The sequence below is a fragment of the Ambystoma mexicanum genome, chromosome 6q (genome assembly GCF_040938575.1).
Source record: "Ambystoma mexicanum isolate Mex_15411 chromosome 6q, UKY_AmexF1_1, whole genome shotgun sequence".
Classification (NCBI taxonomy): Eukaryota; Metazoa; Chordata; class Amphibia; order Caudata; family Ambystomatidae; genus Ambystoma; species Ambystoma mexicanum.
This window is the reverse complement of record NC_090937.1, coordinates 1,133,490,280-1,133,511,824: the sequence shown is the minus strand read 5'-3', so window position 1 is coordinate 1,133,511,824 and position 21,545 is coordinate 1,133,490,280. Positions and strand designations below refer to the sequence as shown.

Here is a 21,545-nt window from a genome sequence, read left to right as displayed (position 1 = left end):
GAGTGTGCTCTGCCTGGCCCTGCAATAACCTTTTGGCCAGATCATCAGTTCTTTCCTTGGATAGGATTAGTTCCCTTCTGAGAGCATTAGTCTCCTGGCGGACTGAGTGCACTTCTGCCCGTAATTCCCCTAAAAGATGGGCCAGCTGATCTGTCTCGGAAGTCTCCATAGCGCCCAGGTGGGAAATTGTGGTGAGGCTTCGCGTTCTGTAACGCTCACCTGGTTCCCACGGAGGCACGGCGTCGAAGGCGCAGAACTCTGAAGATGGCCAGGAAGGGCCCCTCTATTCTGGCTTCCCTGGCTCGTTGGATACCCTCCTGTGCGTGAAAAGGGAGTATTACCAACTGTGGAACAATGCTCAAGCCTCCCACTCCCTTCCAACCCTCCACGATACCTCCTCCACGATTCCCTGTGAAGCCTCACCTTAGGGTTTGGAAGGATGAGCTCTCCATCCTGCTTCTGATGCAGGGGCGCGTTGAAACCCAGTTACTTCACTGGATTGAGGATTGATGGGAGTTCAGGTAAGCTTGACTGTTCAGGTAAGGCGCTGTAAAAGTTCTGTTCAAAAGTTCAAGCTTAATAATAATGTTCGTTGTCTAATTGCAGCAAGCGCTAATGCTTATGTCTTTTTCCCCTTAGGGGCCGGGGTTCGGAGTGCCGGAGATATGGCGCCGACCCGAAGTGAAACAGTTCTGGATGAGCGCTCAGGTAATGTCTTTGCATTCGCTCATTCAATGTCTTTGTCTTTTTTCCCCATAGGGGCCGGGGTCCGGAGATGCCAGGAAGCGGCAGGACCCGAAATGCAGTGGGAATAATCCAACAGGTAAGACTTAAAAGGAAACTGAGCTTTCCTTATTCCTTTTCTCCCTCTCACCTTTGTTCTTGTCTTTTTTCCTCTAGGCGCCGGGGCGTAGCTGAATCCGGAAGATCGCTGCTGAAGATGGAAGCGCCTTGCAAAGGTGAGTAAAATGCAGCGCTGCAGCGATCGAAACGAAATGCCTTTAAAATGATGTCTTCCTTTTCAGGGCCGTTGGAGAAATGACTCCGGGATGCAGATTTAGCAGGTAAGGGCTTTTCTTCTCCTATTCTCTTCCTTTCTCCCCTTGCAGGTGTTCCAGGGTGCTGGCAGGCGTGGCTGAAGTCAGGATGCAGGAGCTGACACGGTGAGCATCCAGCTGCTAGGTGCAGAACAATGCGAAGCATGTGTGGCTGTTCGGGTGGGGTTTAAATAGCCTTGGAAGAAGTTCCTGGTATGTATCCTTCCACCAATCAGGTATGTATCCTTCCCCGACCACACCCGGGTGGTGAAGTAGTCCTACAGGTTAAGTAGTCCCATTCAGGCCTCAAGAGGGCCTGGTTGAAGCAGCAAGGTCTGCATCAGGTAAGTGTGCACCCAAGCACTTAAACACATATCCTCTTCTATGAGCCTGGCGCCTAAGGCGCCAGGACTGGGGTCCGCTATGAGCCTGGCGCCTAAGGTGCCAGGACTGAGTCCAAAGGGCCCCGACTTGGGCCCGCTGAGACTTCCCTGGGGAAAATGATGTCTGCCTCTGGGGTTGCTGGGCCCGGCCTGGCTCCTTAGAGGTAGGCATCATGACAAGTCCAAAGAAAAGGGAGGAACAGTAGAAAAGTCTGGAGAAGATGAGGGAGGTAATTAAGAGTTTAGTAGCATGAAAGTTTATGAGGGGTCGAATTTTATAAATGTTATAAAGGTGAAAGCGAGAAGACTTGGCAGTAAGAGAAATGTGGTGAGATGGGGAGAGGTGAGAGTCAATATGAAGACCAAGGTTACGGGCATGGGGAGAGAAGGAGAGTTGTGAAGGGGAAAAAGGATGAAAGGGGGAGGGTAGGGAGGATTAAGAGTGTTGTCAGGGAAGTAAAGGAGTTCCGTTTTTTCAGCATTAAGAGTAAGAAAGTAAGAGGACATCCAGGATTTAATAGCAGTAAGGCAAGAAGAGAGTTTATCGTGAATGTCAGGGGAGAAGAAGGAGAAGGAGAGGAAAAGCTGGGTATCATCAGCATAGAAATGGTGCGAGATACCAAATGAGGAGATGATAGAAGCTAAGAAAGAAGTATAGAGTGAGAAAAGAAAGGGGCCAAGTACAGAACCTTGGGGGAATCCATGGTTGAGAGGATATATGGGAGAGGTGGAGCCACCACAGGAGACAGAGAATGTGCAGTTAGAAAGATAAGAGGAGAGCCAGTTGAGGACAGAGTCTTTAAATGAGGAGAGGGGGTTGAGGAGAAGAGTATGGTCAACAGTATCAAAAGCAGTGTGGCGATCAAGGAGAATAATAATGGAGGAGTGCTTAGAGTAGCGTGCAGAAAGGAGAGAGTTAAGAACAGAGATGAGGGCCGTTTCAGTGGAGTGTAGAGGTTGGAAGCCCGATTGGGTAGAGGGAAGGAGGGAGTGGTTAGAGATAAAGGAAGAGAGTTGAGAATAAACAATTTGTTTGAGAAGTTTGGAGAGGAAGGGAAGGAGAGAGATGGGGCGATAGTTGGATGCAAGATGGGGAAATGTATCGTACCCATTGTGTTGGCGGCAATAAGGGAGGGAATGGCTGTGGGAGTGAGAAGTGGTTTATATGTGACATATGTAGGCTACTATTTTCTGTGATGATTGGAGGCAGATGTCGTAATGGTCCCTTATTTTCTGGCACAACCCGTTTGAGGCAAATTCTTTTTGTGGTGAGTGGTGGCAGGTCATGTGCATATGGGGAGTGAATTGCACATGACATAGGTTGGGTGGGAGCACGGGTGGCGGTGCGCTGTGGATGGAATCTGGTAGTTGGCCACATGGAGGCATGCATGGGTGAATGATGGTGGGGTGGGTATTTGGAAGGATCACCCTATTGGGTGCATGGCCGAAGCTTGTAGTCTGTTGGCTGTAGGCCATGCACCGAGGAGCGTAGGGCTGACACATACACACCGCAGGACGGCATGTTTGAGTCTGCATCCGGTACAGGGTGGTGCTTGCATAGTGCAGAGTGTGCAGATTGGTTGGAGTAGCATTAGTGCTGCAAACTCTATGTGGGTAGGTTGGCAGTGACACAGTAATTTCTGAATGGGAGTGAGTACACCTATAGTATGTGAATGAAAGTATATAGGGGTGGAGGAGATAGTGTTTTCTTTCCACATTGTGATAACGGTTGCAATTTGTTGCTGCATAGTTACATGGTGGTGCAGAATTTGGGTAGGATTGCTGGTGGCAGTGGTGTGTATGTCGATGGTCGTAGGTGGTGAGACGGTGAAATGCATGGCAGCATTACATTGCTGTAGGTATGTTCAAAGCCTATGCTGTGTGCAGAATTTTTGAAGTAGGCTGAATGTTGTGCAAATGTTGTGGTTAGTGACACAATACTTTGTGAATGGCTGTGGGTAGAGGTGATGGATGATGTGGTATGTTTGTGTATTCTGGTAAGTGCGACCTGTGTTTGTGATTGGGTGTTTTATGGTGTAGGGGAGTTGGGGTGAGGTACTGCTACCTACGTGTGGCACGTTTGTGCAAAATGGTAGCTGCTAACATGGCCATTATGTTAACTGTTGCCATTTCTTGCTGCTTAGCGCCATGGCGGTGTGCTTGTTGGGTAGGAGTGTTGGTGGCAGTGGTGTCTATGTGAATTGTCGCAGTTGCTGATATGGAGACATGCAGGGTGGCATTACGTTGCCATGAGTGTGTTGAAGGCCTAGACTATTGGATACATGGCCGAAGGTAGTAGGCCGTATGCATGAGTTAGAGGGCGGTGTAAGGAATGGGTGTGGAGCACATTTAATCTGTTATAGACCACTGTTGCAAACAGATTGTGGGTAGGTTGGCAGTGGCACAATACTTTTGAATGGTAGTGGGTACGCCCATAGTATGTGATTGAAAGTGCACAGGGATGCAGGAGAGTGTCTTGTTTGTAAATTATGGTAACTGTTGCAATTTGTTGCTGCATACCTGCATGGGGGTGCCCTGTGGTTAGAGATGCTGCAGTGTAAAGTCAGGCTGTGTGGGCACTGGGTGCAATGCTTGTATACTGTCAGTATGTTACAGGGTATGGTTCAAAGGCAGCTTACATGTGCTGGGATAGTGTGCTGTGTGCACAATGCTTGCAGTATGGGCAATGTTCTAAACATGTTCTGTTTACGTTGCCAGTGAAACAATCCTTTGTAAGTGGAAGTGGGTAAGACAATAGTATATGAATGCAAGGGCGTAGGGGTGCCAGAGACAGTGTAATGTTTATACATTATGGTAACAGTTGTATGTATGGATGTGTATGTCCATTGCAGTGTTGAGGTTGATTGGGAGTGCTGGTGCCAGCGGTGCATATGTGCATAATGGTAGTTGATGATATGCTGACATGCATTGTTAAATTATGATGTGGGGAATGTGTGCAAGGAGCAGACCCACTGGAGGAATGCAAGTTTGCCAGTGTATGAGGCACAGGGCGGTGATCTTTGGAGAATGCATTTGGAGCACATTGTCCACGTGCTACAGCAACAAACGTGAGTTGCAAAGTGTGTATTGTGCATTCTAAGGTTGTGGTGATAGTTGGAACATGCTACAGTATTTGGTGTGCAGCAGCAGATGGTGCAGTCAGAAGTTGGGTAGTGTGGCCACAGGGTGCAGTGCGTCCGTAATATGAGTATGAAAGTGAGCATGGTTGAAGGGCAGTTTGTATGTGGTTGGTAACTCTGCTGTGTGAAGTTTTATTGAAGTAGGCCCAATGTTGTGAAGGTGGTGTGCATAGGTTGGCAGTGACAAAATAGCGTTTGAATGGTAGTACGTAGGGGGTGCAGGCAGCGCTATGTTTGTGGCTTCTGCTAAGTGTGACATATTTTCATGAACAGGTGTTTTACAGTTTGGGGGAGATGGGTAGAACTGCTGCTACGTATGTAATGTGTGTGCATAATGTTACATGCCCACATGGTCGCTTGCTTGGATGTGTAGTGTTGCCGTGGGTGTGGAAATGGGTTGCAATTTTGTGTGCATACCTAAATGTTAGGATGTGTGTGGATGCTGCAATAGTGCCTTCTTTTTAGCAGAAATATCTGGTGGAGGGCCTATACAATCAAAAGGAACGCGTACTGAGAGTGTTTAACGTTAAATAAGGAGTGGTGTACAGAAATGACAGTGTGCAATGCAGAGGTTTTGTATGTGATCGGTGCATTCATGTTTTGAAATGTGACAGCACCCAAATTTGGGAGTGCTTCAAAAAGTGACAGTGCAAAGGGAAGAAGTATTGTCAGAGCTTTACTGGCCCGTGGCCCTCACTGTAGATGGGAAAGCACACATGCACATCCTCCCATTATGAGCGGGGTGGAAAGGAATTGTGGGAAATAGAAAATTGGGAGTTTAGGGCGTGGTTCATAGGAAGGGGTGGTACCATTTTGTCACACTGCTGTGTAGTGAGGGTGGTCGACATGTAGAGATGCACAGTGCTTATCGTCGGTGATACCTTTGTGCGCTATCTGCACAGGTGTTTCGTGCAAAGAGGCGTTGCTGGTAATTTCGGGTTGGAAGGAGTGGACGCTTTCTGGGTCTGTCAGGGCGACTGTAGTTTTGGTGGGATGGTTCGCCTTTGTAGAGGTGTCCAGCACAAACTTGGACGGTGTTGTGGTGCACTATGGAAGTGCACATTTGGGTAACATGCCGTACGGACGATTAATCCGTCTACTGATGAGGTTGCTGACCGCAGTGATGCGTATTTTTCCTACTGCCAAGGTGGTTTTCTCATGCATAACACCAAGAGCAGTGTGGGTCCATGACGGTGTAATTTGGCCCCAGCCAGCGGTCAGAAGGTGTGTTATCAACAGAATTATGCGTCAGTTTATGCAGACTGCTGGCATGTTCTCCACCCACTAAGAGATCATGAGGTCATACTGTGAAAGAAACATTGACCAGAATGTTGTTAAAATGTGAGAACAGGCAAACAGAAACACATATAAAGAGAAAATACCCCAAAAAATTCTTGTGCGCAAGTAAATCAAAAAAACAATAACCGTTATACATATATGCTGGAAGACTGAATCCCCTGCCCAGTTTCATATTGTTTGGCACCCCCCCCCGCCTTCACTGTTACAAAATGGTAGTGGATTATGCGGTACTTTCAGGATGGCATGTGCCACATCCTGGGTGGCTATGTGGATGTATGCGGATGGGGAAATCATGCATACTTTCATTGAACTTTGTAGTGGATGTGCTTTGGAATGGCACAACATTTGTAATGTAAATGTGTAATGGTACATTTCAAGTGTGGTACAGCAGTGACAGTGTGTGAAGCTGGCAGCTTTCATGCAATTGGTGGATGCGTGTGTGCCTAGTTACCAAAGAAGAAGGACTCCTTCTTCCCATTGAATTGCACAGGTTTTTTTAGTAGTGCAACTTAACCATATCGTTAAAGGGACTAATAAAAGCCTATGTTATGGTTACAAGTAAAACCGAAAAGCCTCAGAAATTCTCCTGTTATGGTAAGCTAACACTGATCACTGTGACATCACATGAATTTCATAGGTTTTTATTACTACAACTTAACTATACTGTCCCTTTAACAAAGATTTTTCAGTGAATTTCATGGGTTTTTACCAGTGCATGTTATTTTCCTACAACTTACTAATATCATACTTAGCCCAATATAGCAACGTGTTTGTCCTAATTTGTCCTAATTTATAATTTACAAAGTTTCACCTTACAACACTGCCTATTCCCACCATCTAGCATCATTTGAACACTTCTGTACAATTTTTGCAACTTTGTCCACTGCTTTTGCATCCTTTGACCATGCCCTAGCTCACAGCATGATGATGTGTTCTACGAATGCGTCTACACTTCGCGATCGGGTCCGTGCTTCGAAGACAGTTCAGGATTGTATTTTCTACTGTTCTAGGAACTTTCAAGCTCAAAATGTACCCTTGCACAGCTCCTACACCTATTCTTACTCATTATCCATTAACAATTTAGTACAAAGCACATACTTGGAAGAATATTAGCAAAACTGCTATTTATCTTAAAAATGGAATCAGCCATTGCCATCCCTCCTCTGCAAGAGCCACCAGCAACACCAGATGGAGGACCTACACAACAAAAAAGTGCAGTCCTTCAAAAGACAATGAAAGGACCAAGAAGATGAGTTAGAGTGCCTGCCTCTAGCACCCAGAGAGACTCATGGGTGGGGCCGTTCTGTACCACTGTTAGGAATGTAGCAAAGTCTAAAGCTACCTTTATGGGATTCCTGTGAGTGTCGGTAGCGGCTGTTGTCTGTTTCAGAGGTTTCAAAAAAGATATGGTGCGGCTTGACGCTCGACGCTGAGAGGTCCTTTCCTCAAGAAATCACAAGCACTGGTGGAGGCTGTTGGCTCTTGGCTCTTAGAGACTGCTGAGAAATGCAGAGAAACGTGGAGACTGCTGAGAAGGTTGCAGCTGTAGCAGTTGCTCAGTTTCAGACTCGAATTGAGCCAAGCGGAGCTGTGCCATGCTGTGTTGCACCAAAAATATTGTTTTATCAAGGTGAGCCATGTTTGAAATTGACTCTACAGCTGAGTGTCAAGTGATAAACGTGTAAGTTGAGAGAAATGCCAGAGGCAGGGCCTTTAACGCATCAGAAGTTATTACGGGGCCTTGCTAACTATGAGGCGAGAGGGGTTGAATTGTCTGAGGGCTTGATTGATGCGCGTCTTACTGAGACTGGGACGCTGCCAGTCAGACAGGAGAGTGGAGTGTTCACTGCCACACTTGCGTTTCGCACATCTACCTCGGCATCTACCTCTGCACTGCCTTTTGCTCCTGTAGCTATTGTGTCAGTGAATTTTCTTTCATCCGCTGTCGCATGTCGACCTTCAATGTCGGATACACGGGATACTTCGAACGCTCAAATGACTGCTCCACGGAAAGAAAACTGAAACATGTTTAACATGTCTAATACTGCAATGAATGAAGAAGCGAACCTAAATTTCGATGCAACCGAAGTGGACATGCTAGAGGTTGATATGTTTAATGATGATAACAATGAAAAAATACAAAGAGCTGTTGGATAATGAGCTGTTGGATATCGATGGCAATGCAGCAAACAAAGACATTTTGGAAGCTACAGCAGGCTTTCTGAATATATTGAGAGTCCTTGACTCTCCAACAGCAACTGTTATGGTGACGGATGGTAACTGATGAAGTGGGTTGCAACATGTACATCAACAAGAGTAAATCAAAGGCTCTCCACTTAAGTCTAACTGAGGCCATAAATAATAGCCCTCAGTCCCACTCTAGAAACAAATCAGATTATGTGCACAAAAATTCAAATGAACAGAATGTGGCAATGTCAATCTTAAACAAGCCGGGGTTAATGGCATTGATATCTCTCAGCCAATGTTTGTGACTAATGGGCCACAAAGGAGTTAGGCATCAGCGAGTGACAAACACAATGTTCTGCACATTTGGTCAAATTAAAAGCCAACTGAAGAAGGGGAGAGCCGGAATGCCCTCAACATCCAATTCAACGACTACTGTTGGTAACTATCACTAGTTGTTTCGAAGGATGCTCACTTTACTGAGCGTCTTAAAGGAATAGTGCGCTCAAAAATATTATTTGCTAAAACGACGGGCAATCGTCTAAAACATAGTTTACACATATTTTTAATGAACGTTCACATGGAAACACTTTGAGCAAACAAGGCTCAAAGCGTTTACATGGTAGAATCCATTTTGCCATTTCAGGCAGCCTTCTCAGCTCTGCCCTGGCAGCACTAAACAAGCAGCAAAAGCCCCTTACTGGGAGCTTTTGCTTACTGCAGCCAGAGCAGATCTTAGGAGGCTGCCTTCACTTTCATTTTACATTTTCGGTGCTCCCCAAGCCCAGGGAAGCACAGAAAACGTAAAATGAAGGCAAAAAGCAGAGGCGCGACAATTACAAATACAACGTTGTTGTTGGAAAACCACGGAAATCATAAATACAACAACGTTGTTATTCTGACTGAAGCAGCTTTCGCGTGGAGTCTCCTGGGCTTCCTCAACCCTGAGAGAGCCCAGGAGACTCCAAGCCAAAGACGCCGCAGTCAGAATAACAACGTTGTTGTATTTGTAAATACTGCAGCATTTACAAATACAGCAATGTTGTATTTCTCACTGCGCCGGCTTTCGCTTGGAGTCTCCTGGACTACCTCAGGGTTGGGGAAGCCGAGGAGACTCCACGCAAAAGCCACCGTAGTGAGAAACACTGCGGCATTTTGAAACACAACCGCGTTGTGTTTCTGCCTGCAGCAGCTTTCACTTTGAGTCTCCCGGGCTCCCCCAGAGGGGTCCAAGCTGAAGCTACCGCAAACATAAGTACAACATTTTAAAAGCTGCGGTTTTCTTTCTAAGTTTTCCGGGCTCCTCCAAAAAAATGCAGCTAGTGCTTAAGAAATTAAGAAATAAGCACTTACCGAGATGCAGCTTTCCTGCATGCTGTCTCTGGTCTCCGTCCTCCAGCACCAATGAAGCAAAAGCCACCCAGTGGTAGCTTTTATTTTTACAGCTGGCTGGCTTGTGCTTCATTAGTGTCACATGTTCAAGCACAGGATGCATCCATTTCACAAAATGGATGCCTCCTAGTGCTTCCCATTTTTAAGTTTGAGCTTCAATTGCTCAATATTTTACATAGGGACTTTTAAAAAAATATGTTTTAGATATATTTTTTATTATTGGCCATCTTTTTAGCCAATAATATTTTTGAACACAGTATTCCTTTAAGGCAGACTTTTAAAGTTAATTGCTGGGTTAAATGCCAGTTGTGAAATTAGTTCAGCACTGGAAAATGGTGTTGCCACACTTAGTGGCTCCCTGTTTCATCAAAAAGCAAACAAGATAAAATCTTTTGTGTTGCATGGCATGAGGCCTGAAGGGATTGGCATGACAAAAGAGCGGACAAGCGGACAGTGCGTTAAACCTACACCTATTTTTTTTTTAATGATGAAAGAAGACCTGTCCCTCTTACCTCTGTAAATGGTGAGTGCTCGAAGCCAGTACACTCTGCACGTAGGAATTCTTTACATCACTCGACTGCCATACAGCTAACGAAGCAGTCGACCATACAGCAACTTTCCATGGCTGTAGGTTTACATATCCATAACAATGTGCTGGAATCCACAACCATTGCGATAGTGCCTTTTGTAAAATTGTATGAATCACTGAACGATACCCTAAAAGATCAGGGTTCTTTGCTAGCTATGATAAATTCAAAGCTTAGTTCCCTAGAAATGTTCACGGATCAAATCCAAAAGAGGCTTGACCGTGAAGCTGAAACCGCAACAAAGTGGCATGACAGGCTAATTGACTTAGCAAGACATGAGTGGGCAGATAAAACGGAATTGATGGAGGCTGTGATCTAATGCGCAAAATGGATGCAGCATAATTTTCATAAAATGACATATTCAATTGAGGATGATGAGTGGAATAATTCTGTAGTGGAGTATCTGAACATGCAGTGGGCGGCTCAATGTGGTAGAGCCGAGGAGTTGTAAAACGTACAACAATACCTTAGAGCATGTTGTGAGATCATTTACTGGCTTGGTCTCTCCGCTCAAGCGGCGGAAGGTCCAAGAGGAAGACGCTCACCTTTCTAAAACTAAGATGGTGAGAGAAATCAGCAACCTTGCTGGAAAATCACACAATAACGTGATCTCGCAAATTAATCTTAAGCAAGTAAAGAGGGACCATGTTGGAAGCTCTGGGAATGTACCTTCATTCAAGTTAAACCTAAAATGTACCTCTGCACAAGTGCAAAGGCAAGGTAAAATGGCAGTTAAAGACAGTGGCGGGAGAGCTGATAAACAGTGGTCATCGAGAAAACTCTAACTGGAAAACATCGCCTGGGAAAAAAAACAAGTGAACTTAAACAGGCATAATATAATGAAATGGTAGCATTGTGTGCCATCATTAACAACAATAAACTCTGAAGACATCGACATAGTGGAGTACGTGTCGGAGCACAGAACCGACTGGGTAATCTTACATGTACACTCACAACTGATTGAGAACACCTTGAAAATCGCAGGCTCTGAATTATTATCCCTTAGACATGAACAAACTAATTATCCTGAGATGAATTTACAACAATGGCAAACTGATCAACAGCAAAACTTGACTCTTCAAGGTGGATTAACTAGAAACAAACTAATACGTAATCAATTAAGAGAAAAGTTTGAAGGAAACTCGAGTATAAATGAAAAGGGAAAATATAACAATGACTCAGCCATAAGAATATCGGATTCGAGGAGAGGTCGTCAAATGAGTCACAATCTGCAAAAAATGGTTAACTCTCCAAATGCTTGTTCCCTAATATCATGGCAACTCGTGGTTTCAAGCATTTGTTCCAAAATGCTGGGCTAAACAAAGAGTTTCATTCAATAATTGATCTGCAAGAGACTTGGTTACGGGACTCTCCGGTATGCGATGGGTACACAATTCTTCTCAATACTGCTGAAAAAAAAAAGACTGGTCAGCCATTTTCTGGTCTTTTAACAATGATAAAGAATAATGAAGAATGGAATATAAAAAGGTCTTCGAACTTGTTTATTCAATGAACTGTGTTATGGTCTGCCCACCAAAAGAATACTAAAATGTTATTATTTATTACTTGTTTTAATTGATAATAAAATGGAATATCTTCTCAACATTAATATCTATTGTAACCCGGTTATGATATAATCTGGGAAATTCATTTCTTCTGTAATGATGCTAATTGATGCGTGTATCCTGGAATTTAATAATCTTTATATTCTTGTGTGTGTGCGACTTTAACTTCTCATGGTTCGACCCACATGGTGCTAGGAAGTCAAGGAAGTCAGCACAATTAAATGAGGCAAATGTTGGGAACAGGAAATGGCCATCAGGTATTGTGAGATGCTGAACGGTCAGACCAGTGGTTTTATACCAGCGGGACACACTTGGCAAAGAAATGGGATCCAAAAACTCTTGACTACATATGGGTGTTAAGAAACTTCACGCATATAATCTCACATTTAAAGATCCTTAAAATGGTCATAGTGATCACAATGCCATAAAAGTGACATGGTGATTGGACACGGCTGCGACAGGTGATCGTTATGCATTTTATTTAAGAATTAACCAGGGCCTGGATCGGTTGAGGTTGAACAAGAATGATATTGAGGATCTGTCAAAAGATTTCTCCTCAAGGTGTGTACATGAACCAAGGTTTTTAGACTACGTTCCTCTCCTAACACAGTATTATTCAAGGAAAAGTGGGTTTAGAACCGACCATCAAGTCAACAAATACCCATTTAATATGAAAGTGGCGGAAGAGGAAGAAAAGAAAAAAATGAGAAGAGACATCAGGGCCCTAAAAAAATAGGTGACACTCCAAACCAAGTGTTAGCAGTGAAGAAGCACTGACAAAAATATCAGAATTGGTTAATTTTGTTTAAATTGATATGTGACCAAGATCAAGCTGAGGAAATGCTAAAATCAATCTATGCACACCATAGTCGAGATACTTGGACCATAATCAATAGAGGTTCATTATCTCAGAAACCTAGGATGAGTATCAGGGTGAGTGCCGATGTATGGATTACGCACTATTCGGCTGTGTTCAAACTCACCACTGCGGTTGAAGTTTTTGATGGAACAGTCAGTAATGCTCCCTGGAATTTTTCAATTGACAAGGTCGCGATCTTGGACAAAAATTTCAAAATTGAAGAATTTGGGCGCTGCTAGTCCTGACGGCCGATCCAACATTACCCTAAAAAAGCATAAAGAGCAATGGGCAACCTTTATTCCAACACTCTTTGCTGAGATCTCTGTAACAAAGTTATTTCCAACATTGTGGCAATCAGTGGTAGTTATACCGCTCTGTAAAAAAGGCGATCATACAGATCCTAACAACTATCATCTAATTGTGCTACTTGACGTGATTGGTAAGCTGTTTGCCTCTATCTTACAGTAAACAGCATCTAAATGGGCAGAAGAATTTGGCATCCTGGATCTCAGACAAACTGGCTGCACCAAAGGTGTCGGGGTACACTTGAATCTTATAATACTAAATCTGTTTAAGATGGAAACAATTATGGCAGGGACAAATGTGTTCATTGCATGCATTGACCTACGCCAGGCTTTTGACAGTGTTAATGGAGCCACACTATGGGAAAAACTTTAGAAGTGGAACTGCCCATCCGACCTTCTACAGGCAATTAGAGCGTTGCATTCCAATATGTCCATAAGAATCAGGTTATATGGCGAAAGTGACCTTACAGAAAGTATACCAATGGAAAAAGGTGTTAAACAAGGATGCCAGCTTGCGGCTCTACTATTTAAGCTGTATATAGCAGATTTACCAACTGCCTTTTTCAAACACAATTCCTTTCCCCCGTGAATCAATGGACATCAAATGACTGATGTTTTGGTGCTTGTGGACACTACACAAATAGGCCTTCAGAGGCTACTGACTAATCTGGTGATACACCTGAAGAAAAACGATCTGCATTTAAATGTCACCAAGTCCAAAATCATGGCCTTTGGCTCAAATCTCAGGCTTATAGGCAAACGATTTGTACGGCATGCAGCTGGTGAACAACTAGAGAAAATCGAATCTATTCAATATTTAGGTATCTTGTTTAACAAATCTATTAGAGAATGGCATTAAACTCAAGACCTGAAAGTAAGAATGAAAAACCTGATGTTGCAAGGAATGAAACTGCACGCTGAATTTGGATAATTCACGTTGAAACCTGTCCTAATCTTTTACTGTCAGAAGCTGATTGCTACAATCACGTTAGGGAGTGAGGCTGGGCTCAATATTAGTAGAACAGTGTGGGATGCACTGGAAGTACAATTTTGGCATAAAGTCCTCCACTTGTCAGAATGTGTGCTGATTACGGCTATTTGATACGAGCTGAGGCTGCAGTCCATGTTCGTAACTGTTCAGGGGAAATCAGGCGCTATGATGGGAAAAATCTCTTTGAAGAAGTCAGCATTGCTGTATAAGATCTTCAGTCTTACAGCTGAAAGGCCATTTGTGGGATTACCTAAGGACTGGTATGCAAAGATTTATGTCCAATTGTCTCATGCTGCTATTGACATGTTAACATTATTAAATAATCCGTGTGCGGCAAAAAATGTGATCTACTGCGTTTGGAATGACACATAGAACAGAAGAGCTAAAGCTGTCACAACATTGGATCTGGGATATGAAGCTAGGGGAGTGAACAACATTGCTAAATATTTGGAGAGGTTTCCATGCAGGTATCATCGCAATCAATTTATGTGGTTGCGTCTAAATCTTTATCCAACAAAAGAATTGTCATTCGGGAGACATCAAGCCAACATTTGAAATAATCATTGTTGATTCTGTGCAAATGCTGTGGAATCAGTAAAATTGTGTGATTGAATGTTTAATGTCAAAAATCCAAAGAAGTCTGTTTCTGGACAAATATGCACCAAAAAATGATGACTTAATGACTTGTAAGAGTGATGGCAGGGCGTCCTGTCTGGGAAATATGATATGTTACTTTGCGCAGTAATTGACTATCTTGACAAGATTTTAATGACCGTATGATGAATTTTTGAGGAATTCTTGACGAACTCTGGAAATTTGAAAGTTGATGTGTGAGGGTTGAGTTAGTGTTTAATGTGAGTGAAATCGATGTAAAGTAAAGTTTGTAATAAATTAGATTTACAATAAAAAAATAAATACAAAACAGCTACAAAGTAAAATGCACTGAATACTCTTATGGGACCACCTCCATGCGCTGCCACACCAAATCCAACCACTGAAATGCTCTCAGATAGGTGGTTCATTTCTTAGCAAGTAGTAGGCTGTCTTCCTCCACCTTATCTTAATCAATCAATCCTGTAACCACACAGCCTACTTATGTGGGACACAAAAACCCACCAGCTACCTTGTAAGCAATAAAAGAGGCTGTTGATCCATATCTTTCGAAGACAACAGTCCCTTGCAAATACTGCAACACACAACTCTGCAGCTGGAAGCAATTTTGAAGTGCTTTTGAAGCTGTAATCCAGGAGCATGAGAAACACTGCCCATTACCTTAGAAATAAAAGACACGGAACATCATCCCCTATACACATGCCCCTCCATATTAGTGCTTGGTGCCTCTTTCCTCATTTCCCTCCCCACCTTACGTTCTAACCTTGCCTGCAAAAAATAAAATACATCAAAAAACAACAAATGAAAGGTTCCTTTAGGAACCCCCTTTCACAACTAAAAAATAGAACTAAAAAACCATCTTATAGACTCCATCTACTTTACATCTCTCAAAGTACATAGACTAAATATGATTTTCCAACATTTCCATTAGTGTTATGCTAATGGGGAAAATGTGGCATTTATCCCCCGTTCCAGGGACAGAAATGGGTGATAATGGCCAGGCAGCCAAGTTATCGGCCCAAGTGAATCGAGGGTGAATAACGAGGACTTTTGACCGTTATCCCCCATTCCAGCCCCTGCAATTGGGGATGAAAGCCATTAGCACCCAAGGAGGGAACCTGTGGTGCAAAAAAAAAAGATTTTTCTTCCTACACCTGGCGTCCCGCTATAAAGAGAAAAACCTTTTCCAAGATAGCCACATGGAAAGGGACGACAGGGCTCTGTACATAGCCCCTCTTACCTTTCCATGGCAGCCTGCAGAAGGTGAAGAGAGAACCCTATGACCATATTAACACAAACACATTTTTTCCCTTTCAAACCGGTCCCACTTTCGAATAACTTTACTGCATAGCCGGTCATAGGTGGACATTAACTTTAACCCCATGTGTCGTCCCTCGTGGTCATGGCCAGTAGCCAGATTGTCTGGGTCATGACCTTATGCCATGATTCAGACAATTTGGACACTGCCCATGGCCACAGGCTATACCTCAGTCACCAAAGTTATATCACTATTTTTTGTACCTACATTATGACACTTGTCAAAAAATAAAACATGGGCACATTTGCAAAACCATGCTTTAAGTTTCTTGCCAATGCTCCTTAAACGAGTTTGCTGGACTTTATTTTTTCAAAAGTGTCAAAATGTATGTACATACAATAGTCATATAACTCAGCCGCCAGAAAATCCATTCAGACTTTAAACAAACATTCAAGGTTGGGTCTATAATCATTCTGAAAACGTTTGTCCACATTCGGCAAATGGCAAAAAATGTTATAAGCCATCTAAAAATGTTGAGACCCCGCCCTAATTCAGCCCCCTCTTGACAAAATCCCACCAAACTTTACAACTAAATGTATATCAAGATCTAAAATCTGTATGCAAATATTTGTGTGGATTTGTCAAATGGCACCTTTACAATATTTTGGGACCCCGCCCATCTAATTGTGTTCCCTCTTGACAAAACAGCTCTACACTTTCCATAACCATTCAGAATCAGGTCTAAAATACAATTCTGAAATTTTATGCAGTTTCATTGAGTGGCACCAAAGTTATAAGCCATCCAAAAACTGCTTTTCACCACCCCAGTAATGCAGAAATAGGCATAGATGTCCCTGAACATCCGAACTGTTTGCGGAATTCGGGGGTGAAACACACCTGTTTTTTGGCTTCTACAGCCATATCGCATCCCATCCTCATCACCCCCAAAAATCAGACGCATTTCATGCTTTTCACCATTGAATCAGCGGTGCGCCCGATGTCCGCGGAACTCACGTTGCCTTCTGAACCAATCAGAGGCCCGTCCACAGACCGAACTGGAAGTGAGTTTGTGGACCGAACCCAGATATCACTAATTTTCTTTGACCTACTGTTGGCCTGTTTTAAAAAATAAATACTGCATGGATTTACACCAAATTTACAAAAGCATGCACCTGTGTCAAATTTGGTGAAAATCCATCCAGCGGTTTGGGCTGTAGACATGAGCAATTTTTCTTTAACATTGCGTCTATGGAAAAAAAGGGGATTTGATACCCCCCTACAACTTTGCCGGCCTTTGATGAAACCTCACCAAACTTGTCAGAGTGGGCCATATACTTTTTTTGCAAAAGCTTGGTAAGGATTCATACAGGGGGAGCAAAGTTATAAGCAGCCTAAAAGTGCTCTTCCTATGAGTTGAGCAACTTAACCATAACTGCAGGGCCACTACCGAAGGCCCTGTAATGCATATATTACACAGCCACAATAGTGGCTGTGTAGTTATGGTTAAGTTGCTGTTTCCATAGGAAGAGCACTTGTTGGGTGGCTTATAACTCCGCTCCCCTTGGAGGAATCCTCATCAAACTTTGCAAAAAAAGTATATAGCCCACTCTGAATTTTTAAAGGGGTGGTATAGTTAAGATACTATAATACAACATTGGAAAGTCAGGGAAAAACGATGTCAACCGACATTATCGTTAAGTTGCTTTAATAAAGACCTTTGAAATTCACAGAAAATAAATTTGGTAAAGGGGTGCTATGCTTAATTTACTCCAGTAAATCCTTTCAAATATAGGTTGCATTGCAGAATCCAAAAAGCAAAGAAATTCACCAGCTATGGTAAGCTATGCAACCATAACGTGCACCTCTACCATGCACTACTCAGACTAACACCCAGGACATCAAAGATGACATCACACAATCTACTGTGGAATCAATTGATCAAAATCAACACAATACAATTCATTAAAAAAAAAAAAATCACAAAACGATCCCACATTCTAGAATAGACAACTCAGTTCTGTTTGATTGTGAACTTGATTTGATGGAACATTACAAGTTCAAACACAAACATGGGCAATCTTATCCAAGTTTAAAGGGACACGCTTGTGAACTAATACTTCGATTCATAACTATGTTTCCTCCCTATGAACTGTGTGCCTCCCTGTCTAGTGTTTGAAATTGAGTTACAGTGGCAGTTACAAACCAAGCTTAATGTGTGTCAATTACACAGGCATCCAACTGACCTTAAAACAATACATCTTGCATCAATGCAGAAGGCCACCATATGACTCTTCTTGTTATTGTTCTGGATGATTAAATCAATAATCCCTCCACCTCAAAGTAACTGTTCAAGATGGAGTCAATTAGTTGTGGATAACTTTCTCAATTATTGCCACAAAATTCTTCTGTGAAATATCGATCTCCACCATTAACTCAATAGATGAGTCTACAGTGTAAACATCTCATACTCCCTCACCTTTCTCAAAATAACTACCAGCAATTGCTGGCTATCTTGTACTGCTTTCCTAAAAATGATCTCTTGAAAAGCGAAAACAAATATTGTGACACAATATTCTTGGTAAACGTTCATGGAGAAACCTTCCATCCCTGGTGGCCTACACTTGTTATATCTGCAATCGCATCCTGAATGTCCAATACCTTCACAAGCTAATCAATACACAAAAGGCCTGATTTACAACAATGTTTTAACATTGAAAACATGTTTGTAAATTAGGCCCCAAGACTACTCCCTACATTGAGATACACTTAAACCTGCTAAAATAGCCTCACATTTAAAAGAAAGGTTGCAGCACACACATTTAATGGAATAATCGGCAATGTAACTTGAGAAGACCACCTTTTCTCTGCTGCAGAGGTCTTTACTCGTCACACTACATATGTCCATATGTGGTAAGCCTTTCTGCAAGTCAAACAGACACACATACACTCACACACCCATTCACCCTGTTAGAAAAATATCGTGCAAATGCAGCTTGCACTTAATAAATAGTGAGTCTTTTCTTGACACAGTACCGGGTTGCAAGCAAAATCCCCACGATAGCAGTAGGTGCTGGAATGAAACATTGACATTCACAAATAAATAATCTTTGGAATGGTAGACCTTTTCGTTCTACTCCTGTTTTATCAAGAAATTAGTCCACCAAACACAAGCGAGTGACACATTTTATTTAAACACAAATCAGACCTCTATACACTGTGGAGTCTAAATGCATTTAGCTTGAATCATCAGACATTGGCCCATTAAGGGTGTGCACTAGTCAATGGTTCAGTTTATCCGCTAGAAGCTTATTTTGGGGGTTGGGGGACCTCTCTGATGGATTGTTTTTCATCTTGCGGTTTCTTTGAAAAAGCAGGCGAATTGACCTCTTGTTAAAAACAATGGATTTTTCACATTAAAGATCACAACTGCGAGATTGTCTCTGGAATATAATTTAATGTGATGTGTACTGATGTTATTTGAAATAGCTGGATTACACAATTTAACACAGACATTCTTGTATAGGCATGTGCCACATTAACTGTAGCAATAGGCATGTGCCGCATTAACTGTAGCAATCTAGTCAAGGTATGCAGAATACTGTGCTGTCATGTTGGAATGGGTGAGAGTAAGATCTGAGGATGACCACTATTAAAAGTTTGAAGATAGACATCTGGTGATGAGTTAAGGTCCATTAGCACCCTGCGGGGGGAGCCAACCAATCAGGATTCTACGAATGCCTGCTGCCAATTTAGTCTGCGTTCCCATGCCCGCCATATTCCCCACACCCTCCCTCCCCATTTTCTTACAATCCCCCTTACCCATATATCATTGCTGTGGCGGCGGCAAATGCTACCATGGCAGCTGCTACCTCTGCTCCGCTCTGTGAGGCCGCCATGGAAATGAAAGAGGGGCCCTGCCTTCCAAATCAATGGCAGCCATCTTGGAATAGTATTCTTTCAATGAATGGGATGCTGCAAGGTGACCCATTCACGGAAAGAAATTACTTCATATTATCCCTGTTCCAGCTCATGGAATAGGTGCTTAGGGCGTTAAGTACCCATTTGATGAGCTATACAGGGGGGTAACATCCTGCAACCCTTGTTAAAAGCCCTCACTTCGCTTGGGCCTTTAACTCATGCCCTGTGCCGTTGCACCCCGGTATAGCCCGTGGAACGGGTACTTAATGTCATATTCATAAGGGAGGTTTCCACTGTTACCTGAATTGAGGGATACATGTTTATGACCTTTTGGCATCTGCCTTTGGCCACTCCTCTTTCACAACACTTTTTCTGACTTATTAGCAGCTGGCTGTGTGAGCTCAGAGACCTTGTTCTTTGTTCAGCTCCTTCAAGCTGTTTAAAGATGTTCCCAAATGGATGAGCACATTTGAAGTGTTCTCGTTTATGCCACCATCCTATTAATTATTTTTCGCCTTCACATGTTCCATGACAAAAATGAGTTTTCACACTTTTAGAACAGCTGTTTCTATTAGGATCATGCAATAAAAATGAAAATATTTTCCAATGTACTAGACCATGTTTTTTATCGGTGTAAATGGTTTCTGCCAGCATGAAGGTATGTAAACAAGGGAAACGAAAGGGTTTTCTGACATCTTAACGTGAGTAAAAAATACCAGCCTGAATTCTCTGCAATTGAATTATATGGTACAAGGAATATCTATTTAGTACACATTCTAGAGTCTAATCAGGACTGTGTACGAATAAAGAGCATACAAATTTGTTATGTTTCTCCCATGTTCCAATTGTATCCCTTTTTACTGCTAATTTGTCGCATCCTTCATTCAGCCAGAGCCAAATGAAGTGTACTTCCAATTAAGGCCCTTATTCACAGAGCATTTTCCAATGGGGTTTTGCCATTATAAAATGCTTCTGTGAATTAGTGTCACCTCTTGACAATCCCAGAGATATGAAGTGTAGAGCTATAACAATTAATACGCAAACACTACGTGCAACTATCTGCTTAAAGATGTGTGCTGTCCCACAGATGCACATTTAAATGACAATATGTGCTCCCTTATTGAACTCACCATGTCAGTATCCGACACAGGGCCAAAGCTGGTCACATAGATGTCAGTGTGTACTTCGGTTACCCTGTCTGGTCGAAAAACAAAATTAATGTTAGGATAATATGGTTAAAATAAGAATAAAAAATCATCACCAATTGATAACACATACAGCACGTATGAATTAACAATGTACCGAAAACACATGACATATTATAATTGCAACAATCTTGACAATGGTTTTCATAGATGTTTCGATAAACGAATTAAAGCATTGATCTTTAGCCACAAATGTTTACCATGTATGCATAAACGGGTGCAATCAATTCACATGCAATAGCATAATTAAACGAAAACATAGTTATCAGCATTGCTCTGTCTTTGCTGTGTAGAATAACCTGGACACATTGTAATTTTCCAATTTCTCACCTCTCTAGATGATAAACAGAATGTTTCATACTTTGCATTTTAAGTTATTACATGCCATATTCTGAAGCGATGGTGTATAAGAAAACGAATGCTATGATTCTGAAGAACGAAGGTTAGCATTCTTGAATGGATACATATAAACACAAATGTCTTGCAAGTATTGGCATCATGTCAACATATGACATCAGCAATATCTGACATTGGCTCTTTCATGCTTTGATTGAGCAGTGCAAGGGGATACCTTTTTGTTAATGTTACATTTTGACAAGTGGCCCTGGCCCCATCCCCCTCCTTAGGTCTGCCCCTTTTCCTTAGTTTTGCACTTTGAAATAATACGTGATTTACATTTTATATACATTTGATAAGAACCTCAATATTTTGTTTTATATACATTTTATTGACCCCTGATAATTGTAATATAAATTTTGATATACATTTTATGTACATTGTATATGATTTTGATATAAAAGTTATATCAAT

General features: G+C 42.4%; 1 protein-coding gene across 3 annotated transcripts in view; it reads right to left on the bottom strand.

Moving 5' to 3' along the window:
- Positions 1 to 21,545, bottom strand: part of GABRA2 (gamma-aminobutyric acid type A receptor subunit alpha2) — a 686,792-nt gene that overhangs the window by 386,162 nt on the left and 279,085 nt on the right. For 2 of the 3 annotated variants that reach the window (XM_069631722.1, XM_069631721.1), the window contains exon 4: positions 20,661 to 20,728. The exons of the other annotated variant lie outside the window; for it this stretch is intronic. In XM_069631722.1, the coding sequence (XP_069487823.1) occupies positions 20,661 to 20,728 (68 nt within the window). The remainder of the gene's footprint in view (positions 1 to 20,660; positions 20,729 to 21,545) is intronic. 3 annotated transcript variants of the gene reach the window in all.